Source organism: Ceratotherium simum, chromosome 17 (genome assembly GCF_057802395.1).
Source record: "Ceratotherium simum simum isolate JZ-2026a chromosome 17, ASM5780239v1, whole genome shotgun sequence".
NCBI lineage: Eukaryota > Metazoa > Chordata > Mammalia > Perissodactyla > Rhinocerotidae > Ceratotherium > Ceratotherium simum.
Window position 1 is genome coordinate 16,705,535 of NC_141916.1, and position 10,538 is coordinate 16,716,072.

Sequence of the window (10,538 nt, forward strand, 5' to 3'; positions counted from 1 at the left end):
GTGAAGACATAGGATGGAAGATTTGAGGAAGGGGGTCGAGAAGGTGAATAACACTGAGTTTCTGCTATGAATCAGGAACTGTGCTTAGCACATGTGTTTATTATCTTGTTCTGTTTTTGCAATAGCCATATTCTTCTTATTCTTCACTTTTTACAGATGAGGAAACTGAGACCCAAAGAGGATTATGAATTATCCAAGGTCATTTGATTAAAATACAATGAAACTGGGACTTAAACTCAAAGCTCATGTTGTTTACACTATTTTATGCAAACTGTGTCCTAGGATCTGAGAAATCCTGGTTCTGTAATGTATGGTGCCTCTGTGGAGTGCCCAGTCATGGCCGTCAGAAGAGAGAATAACATGCCAAGGGAGAAAGGAAAAGGAATGTGTTAGCTTCATGGCAAACAATGACACCCAACACTTGTATTGTGTGTCATGGTTTTCAAAACACTTCCTATGAATTTCTCATTTTATAGCTAAGAATACAGAGTCTCAGAGTTTAGTTCAAAGGCACAGAGTCAGTAAATGTCGAAAAGGACTCAAACCCAGAACTTTTGACTTTAAATTCAATTCTAGTGCTCCATAGCGCCTCTCCCACGGATTTGGCCACATGGACAAAGGATGGATCGTGCTTGAGTTTAGGTGTGGATGCTCTGTGCATTTGGTGGTTCGACGGGTCTTCTGATATTCTTCCATCTCTGAGTATTGTTGAGGAGCCTCACTTCCTAATTGATTAGCAGAATCACTGGGCTATACATGAGTATTGACTGATTGAGTCAATACACACTTGGACCTTGGAGCTGTGTAAAGCCTTTGACTGCAATCTTTTGTTGGGTGCCTCAGAGTGAGACAGACCCAGGAACAGCCCCTCATCCCCTAGGTTTTCATGTAGAAAAATGAAGAGTTGGTGGTTGTAACAACTTCTGGTTACAGGGAAGACAATTCTCCTCTCCTCAGTGCCTGGCTATTATGCATTCCTGGTGTGGTTTGGGAAGGAAAGGGTCAAGATACTTTGAAGAACGACAACTCTTTTGCGGCATCCTCGGCCAGCTTCTTTCTGTAAGAGCCTGCTTATTTCCCCCCATCACATTTATGCTCTGCAAAAGCACTTATTGAAACTATTTCTGGGGCAGAAAGAAAAGCGAGGAGAACTCTAAGGCTGGTATTGAGGGGCTCCCACAGTCTATAACCTGCCATCTCTTTCATCAACTGATCAGGGCTGGTGAGCCTGCACGGGCCCGAGTGGTAGCTGGCCTCTCGTGGGTTGGTCCAGAGCAAGGAGCGGCATCCTGCAGAAGATCCTTTTTCAGATTGAGAAACACACATCCTGGCCTCTTTTGATGATTTTACAAAAATCAAATTGCGTGACAGATGCCCAGATAAACGGGAGAAGTTTGCAATCAAAGCAAGTTCTGGGATGGAGCTGATTAGTAGACTTTTTTAGTGGCTATTAGCTTGATAATCACTCACCAGGAGTAGCTTCCTGGTAGACCAAACCCATGCATAAGTGGGTCCACACCCATGCACACCAACACCTAGTTGGCGGGTATAAAAGGGGACCTTGACAGCCTCCCAACAGCATAGTGGACTCTCCATCCTTAACTCTTCTCAGGATCCTTCAGCTTTCCCCGCCGGGCAAAGGCACCATGAGTTGTCAGATCTCGTACAGATCTCGAGGAAGAGGAGGAGGAGGCTGTGGAGGAGGATTCCGGGGCTTCAGCAGTGGCTCGGCTGTGGTCTCTGGTGGGAGCCGGAGATCGACCACTGGCTTCTCCTGCCTGAGCCGCCATGGCGGTGGCGGAAGGGGCTTCGGTGTAGGCGGCTTTGGCAGTCGGAGTCTTGTTGGCCTTGGAGGGACCAAGAGCATCTCCATTAGTGTGGCTGGAGGAGGTGGAAGCTTTGGCTCTGGTGGTGGATTTGGTGGCAGAGGAGGTGGTTTCGGAGGTGGCAGTGGTTTTGGAGGTGGCAGCATCTTTGGAGGCAGCAGCGGCTTTGGAGGCGGCGGCTTTGGTGGAGGCCGTTTTGGAGGTGGCAGTGGCTTTGGAGGTTTTGGGGGTCCTGGTGGCTTTGGGCCTGGAGGATTCCCCGGTGGAGGCATCCACGAAGTCTCCATCAACCAGAGCCTCCTGCAGCCTCTCAATGTGAAAGTTGACCCAGAGATCCAGAACGTGAAGTCTCAGGAGCGGGAGCAGATCAAAATTCTCAACAACAAATTTGCCTGCTTCATCGACAAGGTGAGTCATGAGAAGTCGGCTCTGACTGATGCTCAAGGTGGCCTACTTCCAGTGCTACTTGAAAAGCAAGCAACAGAGATTCGTTTCTTTTAGGAGTCATCAGTGTGTTCATACTAGCCTGGGTCATTGGCAATATCCAAATAGGACAGATGCTGGCTTCGTGGGCTACATCTTCCACAGCAGTCTGCAGTTAAGAATTATTTGTGCCTTTGGCTTTATTGTTTCAGCCCAAATAAATAATATTTATGGAAAATTCTGAAAATCTTAGGAAAACTGATATAGACAAGTAATGGACTGACTGGTTCAGGCCAAGTGACAGCAGGCTTTGGAAGGGGTTCGCACAACATCTTCTTCCTAGATCATCTTTCCTTCCCTAGAAGTTGTTACTCTATTAAATTCTGAGAAGCTGAATCTGAAATTCCTCCCTCCAAGAGAAGCATTCTCGGTTTGGGGACCCATAAAGTTTTTATTGGTGTCCCTTTGGAGTGTTCTAGGGTTTTCTTCTGTTTCAAGGCTGATGAGCCTGTCTAAGGAATTTACAAGGCTCTTAAAAACCAGACTGAGGAGCCCTGCCCTCCAGTGCTCTCACACTCAGCACCTTTAGGAGCAGTGCCAGTGGATGCCTGCTTTTGGTTTTCCCCAGAATTTGTGGGAGCTTTGCCGGGAATTCACCGGATGAGGGAGGGAAATGGTCTGGAGTCCTGGGAACAGCTGCCAACAAACAAGTGGGTGGTAAAGTAAGAAAAGAATTCTCTCCTTAGAGAGTGCCAGATGTCACATTAGGAATCTATAGAACTTTCCAAGTGTGGAGGCAGGAAGCTCAGAAGCTCTGCCTGGCATGATCCGCCATCCAGCTGGTGAGGACGAAGCTGTGTAGACTTCTTTACATCCAGAAGCAGGATCAGAGCTGACTCTGGCGAGCATGGCCAGCTGGTGGGAGGGGCAGCTCAGAGCTCATGTGCTTTCCTTCTGGTCACGGCAGGTGCGGTTCCTGGAGCAGCAGAACCAGGTGCTGCAGACCAAATGGGAGCTGCTGCAGCAAATCCACGTGGGCACCGGCACCCCCAACCTGGATCCCATCTTCCAGGCGTTCATTGCTCAACTGAAGAGAAATGTAGATACACTCTCTACAGAAAAAGCATCACGAGAATCAGAGCTGTGCAATGTGCAGGATCTTGTTGAGGATTTTAAGAGGAAGTAGGTAGAAGAGTAAATGCTGAGTGAGATAAACATTGATCTGAGCCACCCGATCATTCCCCTGGAAAGCCACTCATCTCCCAACTGCATTTGTGCTGATAGAGGGGAGAGAATCTGTATCTTCATCAATTATTTGTGAGGACAACGTTTAGGGCTTCAGACATCATGCGTTTTACCTGTTTGAGTGTTAATCTATAGAAAAGCATCCTCATTTGGGATATCATAGTTTCAATTTAGACAGCTGAAGAGTGTTTAATATTCCCAGAGAATGGGGTCCTTTGGGTGAGTCCAGTAAGGAAAGGAAAAGAAAAAAATAAACAAACTAGAACTAATCTGACAGCTGTGTCCTCTGGGTCCCAACAGGTATGAGGACGAAATCAACAGGCGCACGGCTGCTGAGAATGATTTTGTGACGCTTAAAAAGGTGAGCAAGAGAATGTCATGGCTGGGGTGGGAATGAGGGTGCTTCAGAACCCCGTTGTGTCCAAACAGACCAGCTGAAGAACAGCTCTGAGTGCAAACAGCAGTAGCCAGGGAAAGTGGTGGGGCACGTCCATGGCTGGTTCTCTTGGAAACAAATGCATCTCTGTAGTTCAAGCTTTTGGAGATGTTTGGTGAGTTTGCTAGAACATTTCTCACCAACAACTCACTTAAAGCCTGTATTGGACTTTGAAAGATGCAAACACAGAAAGCATTTTATTCTTCTTCTGCAGAGCTGAGGAAGGAATGAGACTTTCCTTAGAATGCCTGCTTAAATGTGCTGTCAGTTGTGCTGGCAAAGGTTTGAGCTAAGAGGCAAAAGTGGGTTCTCAGCCTGGTTCCTGCAGAGGCCTTGGTGTAAAATCCAGGGAAATTCAGGAGAGGTGGGATGGACAGACAGGAGGGGAGGGTTGAGGACTGTTAAAACCACCAGAGGCCATTGTGCCCCACAGTGGGAACACACAGTGTCTCAAGCAGGAGGGAGAGAACGGTGGACAAAGCTTGGTCTCATCAGAGCTCTGATGGTCTCAGGGGCGTGAACAGTGAACGTGGGCATGGAGCCCCCAGCAGAGGTGCATTGTAGACTCTATGCCAAATGAGGTCCTGTGGGCACATGGGTCACTTGAGTTTCCTGGGATGTTGGAGAGCAGCTAACAGGGACTGGGAGGAGGAGATGGGCAGAGAGAGGGTGGGGCCCATACATGGAATGCTGTAAGGTGGTGGTGGAGATGAGCTTCACCAGAGGCCCCTGACTTTTCCTGCAGGATGTGGACAATGCCTACAAGGTCAAGGTGGATCTGCAGGCCAAGGTGGACCTGCTGAACCAGGAGGTTGAGTTCCTGAAATTCCTCTTTGATACGGTAAGAAGATAGACCCTTGCTTCCCACCCTTCCCACCAAAAGAAAGTCCTTCCCGATTGGTAGAAAGGTGGTACCAGTGGGGTTTATGGACTGTCTGGCTTCAATATACCATCATTTCAGGCCACTAGGGGGCTTCTATGGTGTAGGTCTTGGAGGAGAGGAACTTTCTCCTCTGATGTCACAGGAAGTAGGCTCAAGAAACACTAAGACAGTTTCCCCTCACTCTGTGTCCCAAATGTCCAACTCCCCTTAGGAAGAGACCTGTCCTGTTTCCATCCCTATGTCCAATATACTTCAGAGGCCAAAATGTAATATACAACCCCCCCCGCCCGCCCCCCCCCCCCGGCCCAAGTGCATGGACACGACTTCTGACACAGGAAGTAGAATTTAAGGCTTCTTTCTGGGGATCCCTTACCAAAACTGCAAGAATGGGGAAGGCTGTTAACTAGGAGGCTTGGAAATACAGACTGCTCTCCCGTAATTCTCAGGACAACCTTGGCAGAGGCCTGGAATGGTGGTTATAGTCCTTGAAATCCTATCCAGTGGGATTATGATGCTTAGTGTGAGAGCCTTTGGCTGTGGGCAGGGAAGCCACAGCCAGACCTCCTGTGTGTTGCAGGAGCTGTCCCAGATGCAACAGAGAATCACCGACACGTCCGTGGTCCTGTCCATGGACAACAACCGGGACCTGGACCTGGACAGCATCATCGCCGAGGTGCGCGCCCAGTACGAGGAGATCGCCCAGAGGAGCAAGGCCGAGGCCGAGGCGCTGTACCACAGCAAGGCAAGTGCTAGGACAGCAGGGAGAGCCACAGTACCTTCTAACAAGCTGGGTTTCACCCAGCTGGAAAGTGTACAGTGGGATTATTGGTGTTTTTGTTTAATGGATGTTGGGCATCATTCCCAAGAAAGAGTGTCCGCGGTACCCCAAATGCCCTCAATCGAGAATGGCACTGAGTCCTTTTGGGGAGTGCGAGATAGTCCCCCACCTCCCACAGATGCAGCCATGACATTCAGCTTGGTTGACCCTCCCTGAACCAGTATCAGACTTTCCTTGGCTCAAGCCCAGCTTCCTTCAAGCTGCGACTGTCCCCCTCTTCCCGTGCAGTATGAGGAGCTCCAGGTTACTGCCGGGCAACACGGAGACAGCCTGCGAGAGATCAAGGTGCAGATCAGTGAGCTGAACCGTGTGATCCAGAGACTGCAGGGAGAGATCGCCCACGTGAAGAAGCAGGTGGGGCGTGGCCCTGAGCACCGGGGCGGGTTGAGTGGAGCTCGGGGTGGGGTGGGAGGTTGTGTATAGGCGTGTGTGTGCATGTGTGTGGGTGTGAGAGAGAGAGAAGAGACACTGAAAAATTCTTATCTAGCATGTGTTAATCCCAAACGCCTCGAGCTTAGCATAATTTAAGGCTTATAACTATTTTCAGAGCGTCTAAGAGACATTTTAAAGTAAGGATCAGGGCAGGGAAAGAACTGTGTTCACTTTTGATTGCTTACACAAGTGAAAGGGAACAATAACAAAGCAAGAGGTCATTTGCCTGGCCGTTGATGGCAGGCACAGCTGCCCACTCGTGCGCGGCACAGGCCCTGCACCAGCCAGCTGCGTGATGGAGGGCAGCGGTGCTGCAGGGAGCTGGCCTGGGGTAGGACAGGGAAGAGATTATGTGGGCAGAGCTTTGGAAGAGATAATGTGGGCAGAGAGTCGACTCCATAAGCAACAGAAGTTCTGTGAAGCAGTCCACATGGAATGTTCTCATTTGCAACTATAAAATGCGATAATGACCCTGGCCCCATGTGGTGAGGATCAGAGGTCATTATGGGGAAAGCCTAAGGGTCCAGTCAAAGGTGACTTGGGAACAAGATGCCCCAGAGACAGCACCAGGTCTTAGGACAGTTGTTTGTGACTTGCGTTAACTCCGGAGGGCACCAACACTCCCAGGGCCAGAGATTCTGGCTTCCAACACCCTAAACACCTCTGCTTCCTCTCCCTGTCTGCCAGGCAGACTCCACTCTGGACAAACAGAAACCTTCTCTTCTAGTGTAAGAGTGTGCAAGAAGCCATTGCCGATGCGGAGCAGAGAGGAGAGAACGCCCTCAAAGATGCCAACTGCAAGCTCTCTGACCTGGAGGAGGCCCTGAAGCGGGCTCGGGAGAACCTGGCCCGGCTGTTGCGCGACTACCAGGAGCTCATGAACGTCAAGCTGGCCCTGGACGTGGAGATCGCCACCTACCGCAAGCTGTTGGAGGGCGAGGAATGCCGGTGAGGGGCAAGGGAGGGCAAGGGGTACCCTGGTCCACCTTCTCCTCCCTCCTAGAACCAGGGCTGGAGGCAAAGACAGGGAAAGCAGGGGCGGGCAGGGCCTTGGAGGGCTGAGAGCTGACGTCACTGTCTTCCCCAAGCAGAGATTCAGGACAGAAAGCATTATTGTATACATTGTAGATTTATCAATATGGAATGACTAACAAGGCAGATTAAATTAAATTAAGCAATAAATTAATCTTGGTCTTTTCTGAAAGAGGAAACAAAATGCTATGGAAACAGGTTAGTCGGAGACAGTCTGAAGCATTGGTCTCTCGGCCTGCAGGGTGCGTGGCCCTCTCTCCCTCCACCTGGTGACCCAGAATGGGGAGCTCATGTGTTGGAACCGGCTGACTGGCTGAGTCATGCTCTCCCAGAGCAGGCGCCAGACCTAGTTCTTTGCAGGTTTCTGGAGGACAAACAGAACCGTTATTTAACCCCCTAAAAGGGGACCTTTCCTTCCTCTGTGGTCTGAGACCCTTGTCTGTTATCAGCATCCCTGGTGAATTTAATCTGGCTGAAGCATCAGGAAGGAGAAAGCTACCCCGGGCCCCCAGCAAGCCACTATGACAGGGAGGGAGTGGCTTTGCTGAGGCTGTTGCTCTGTGCCTGTCTGCGAGGCCGTGTCTCCTGTCCCCAGCTTGCAAGAGGAATTGGGAAAGATTTCAGATGAAGCAGAGGAGAGTGGGGCAGGGGGCGGATGGGGAGGCTGTACAGAGTCGCAGTTCTTTCTGAATGTAATGTTCACAGTGCAGTCTCATCTCAAAATTTCTGGTATGGCTTGGAGTCTGAATATCAGACTCCCTAAGATGGATTTAAATATAAAAACGGGTTGCCAAGTCAGAGGTGAATTTGCTTTTTGATCATTTTTACGAGAGCAAAAAATTGAGATGGATTGGGATGCCAGGCCATGCAGAAATGTGAGGCCTGCCACATCTCTATGATCTGGCAACACAGAAGAGGGGGTCTGTAGGTCCCTGGGGGCTGATTTTAGACGCTAACCTGCACGTTTGTAGGTGGAAGTTGTAAAACAACATGTATACAGAATCCAAGTGCTCTGCCACAAGTCATTTTCTCTTTCTTCCTGACAGGCTGTCTGGTGACATCGGCAGCAACGTGACTGTGTGTAAGTGGTGGGGTGTGGTCCTGCCCTGTGGATGGTGTGATGCGGGAGGCAGGCCGAGGCAGTCAGAACTTCTGTGGTAATACTATCTTTCTCTGCAGCTGTGACAAGCAGCACCATTTCTTCAAATGTGGCATCCAAGGCCGGCTTTGGAGGCTATGGTTCTGGAGGTAGAGGATCCAGTTCTGGAGGAGGAGGATACAGCTCTATAAGCACCAGTTACACCTCTGGAAGCAGAGGGTCAAGCTCCAGAGGTGGCGGTGGAGGAGGCTACGGCTCTGGAGGAGGATGCGTTTCTGTATGTGGCTCCAAAGGAGCCTCTGGTTCTGGAGGGGCATACGGTTCTGGAGGGGGAGGTTCTAGCTCTGAAAGGGGTGGTTCTGGCTCAGGTGACGCCGGAATTGCAAGCTTCACTTTTAGATAAAGATGGAGTCCTGCCCTTGACTCTCCCACTCCAGAATGTAGAAGCCTGTCTCTGTACATCTAATTGACAGCAAGTCAAACCTTGTCATGTATCTCTGATGGCATTTTGGAGGAAAGGGACGTCCACATACAATTTTTGAAATATCTTCTCTCCAAACCAGTTAGTTGGAGCCAGTGATACCCTCTGTCCCCTGGGGAAGAAGCTGCACTGTCTAAGTTTGTGCTTCCAGCCCTGCCCTCTTCCCGGCCCCTCGTTGTGTTGTTCACTTGGTGGTCCTTTTCCTGAGGAGTGTTCTGTTGAGGACCCCACCTCAAAGCCTGCGCCTTTCTCCTGGCAGCACCCCCAGGGAAACATCTTTCTGTTTATATAGCCCTTCTTGCTGGCTCTGTATCAAAAATGCTGTGGTCTTGGTGTCTGCACAATAAACTTCATTTGCAATTCAAAGCATGTGATGTGTGTTTAATGTCAAGCTTTGGTGGAAGTGGGGAGCCAGGAGCTATTCCTCATTGCTGTCTAACTTAAGATGCCAGAAAATGGAGAGATTTAGAAATGATGAAAGAAAGGCTTTCTGGAGTGGGGACATGTTGCCCTGAGGCAGTGTGGCTTGGAGAAGCCAAGGGTATTTTTTCTGGGAAGCATTGAGAACAGAGATGAGGAGGGGCTAGCCCTGGAGGCAGGTGAGGGGTGGGATGTGCTCAGAAAGTATTTGCCAGACCCGGGGACTGTGACATTGCCAGGAAGTTGACAGGGGATTTGTGGAAACTTTTTTTCCAGAAAAAGCCACTCTTCTTAACGAGCATTTTTCCCACAGACTGCCCCCCACTCCCGCCCTTTCTGACCAGAGCTCTGATCTGAGGCCCCTTCTCCTCAGGGCAAACTGGCTGAGCCCCCTGAGCGCTCATCCACGCTATCTGCAGCTCTGAGTTCCCAAGGCACAGTCCCCTCAGCTTGACTGGCCATGGGATCCTGGTCCACTGGGGAGCAGGGAGGGGCTCTCAACAAGACTGAAGGAGAGAATCTGGAGAAGTCTCTGGAGGACTATACAGTGATCTCCAAAATAATAGGACTGCTATGTTCACAGAACATTTCCCCCGTCCATCAGAGAAGTCCCCCAACACATTCAGCAGATAACGGACCCTTCCTTCTCCCCTCATCCTGCAGCCCTCTGGGAGCAACTTCCCAGTCAGGGCAGCCCCTTTTGCGAGTGTGAAGATTTCAGCTCCTTCCCCAAAATGTCCTTGTCCTCTGACTGGGGCTTTCTGGGAGCTCAGGAATGGCTGGGCAGGTGGGATAGGCTCTTGGGGTTGGTATTAGACTGGCCAGTGTAATCCAAATGGGAGCTGGTAGCTTAGGTTGGGTCAGGTCAACTTCATGTATTCAGACGCCTCAGATATGGCTCAAAACAACTCAGAAAAAAGATGCTGGGGATTCTTTTCTCTTTCAGTCTACTCTGCTTCAAACACTTGGTGAGGCCTTAGTTGAGTCTGTGAGCTTCTCCCTGTTCCTAGAGGCTGTAGAGAGGGCTTTGAGAAATGTTGGGGGGTGGCAGTAGTAGGGAATCAATGGCTTCACCAGCCCCCAGACCTCCAGCCCCAGGTGTGAGGGTGCTGCGCAGGAAGAGCTCTGAGGGCTGCAGGTGCCAATGTGACAATACATGAGGGTGACTATTCTAGGTGATCTGCTGCTCGGAGAAGGGCCGAGAGCTGCCCAGGCCTTGGTCAGCGGGGAGAGGTTTGCAGATGTGAGGGTGGAGGCTGGGAAGGAGAAGTGCAGGGGGCCCAGCTGTTTTAGGGTGTATGTACCATGAAACACGAACATGACCTGAAACAGGACTAGAGTCCCAGACATTTGGGACTGGAGGGCAGCTTTAGCAGTCACTGAATTTGAACCTCCAAGGTAGGTAAGGAAACAGGTAGTCTCA

General features: G+C 50.3%; 1 protein-coding gene across 1 annotated transcript; it reads left to right on the top strand.

The window, feature by feature from the left end:
• The first annotated feature begins 1,646 nt into the window (after nt 1–1,646).
• On the top strand, nt 1,647–8,617 carry LOC147914721 (keratin, type II cytoskeletal 2 epidermal-like). The gene is made up of 9 exons (XM_004429078.3): nt 1,647–2,234; nt 3,217–3,431; nt 3,795–3,855; nt 4,676–4,771; nt 5,391–5,555; nt 5,880–6,005; nt 6,811–7,031; nt 8,162–8,196; nt 8,295–8,617. Exons 1-9 carry the CDS (start codon nt 1,647–1,649, stop codon nt 8,615–8,617), a joined length of 1,830 nt encoding a protein of 609 aa, XP_004429135.2.
• The last annotated feature ends 1,921 nt before the right edge of the window (nt 8,618–10,538 follow it).

Excerpts from the sequence above, each read along its gene's own strand:
- LOC147914721 (XM_004429078.3), top strand. The coding sequence starts at position 1,647 with ATGAGTTGTCAGATCTCGTACAGATCTCGAGGAAGAGGAGGAGGAGGC. Across the intron at positions 3,432-3,794 it reads GTTGAGGATTTTAAGAGGAA|GTATGAGGACGAAATCAACA; the intron begins GTAGGTAGAAGA and ends GGGTCCCAACAG. Across the intron at positions 5,556-5,879 it reads AGGCGCTGTACCACAGCAAG|TATGAGGAGCTCCAGGTTAC; the intron begins GCAAGTGCTAGG and ends CTTCCCGTGCAG.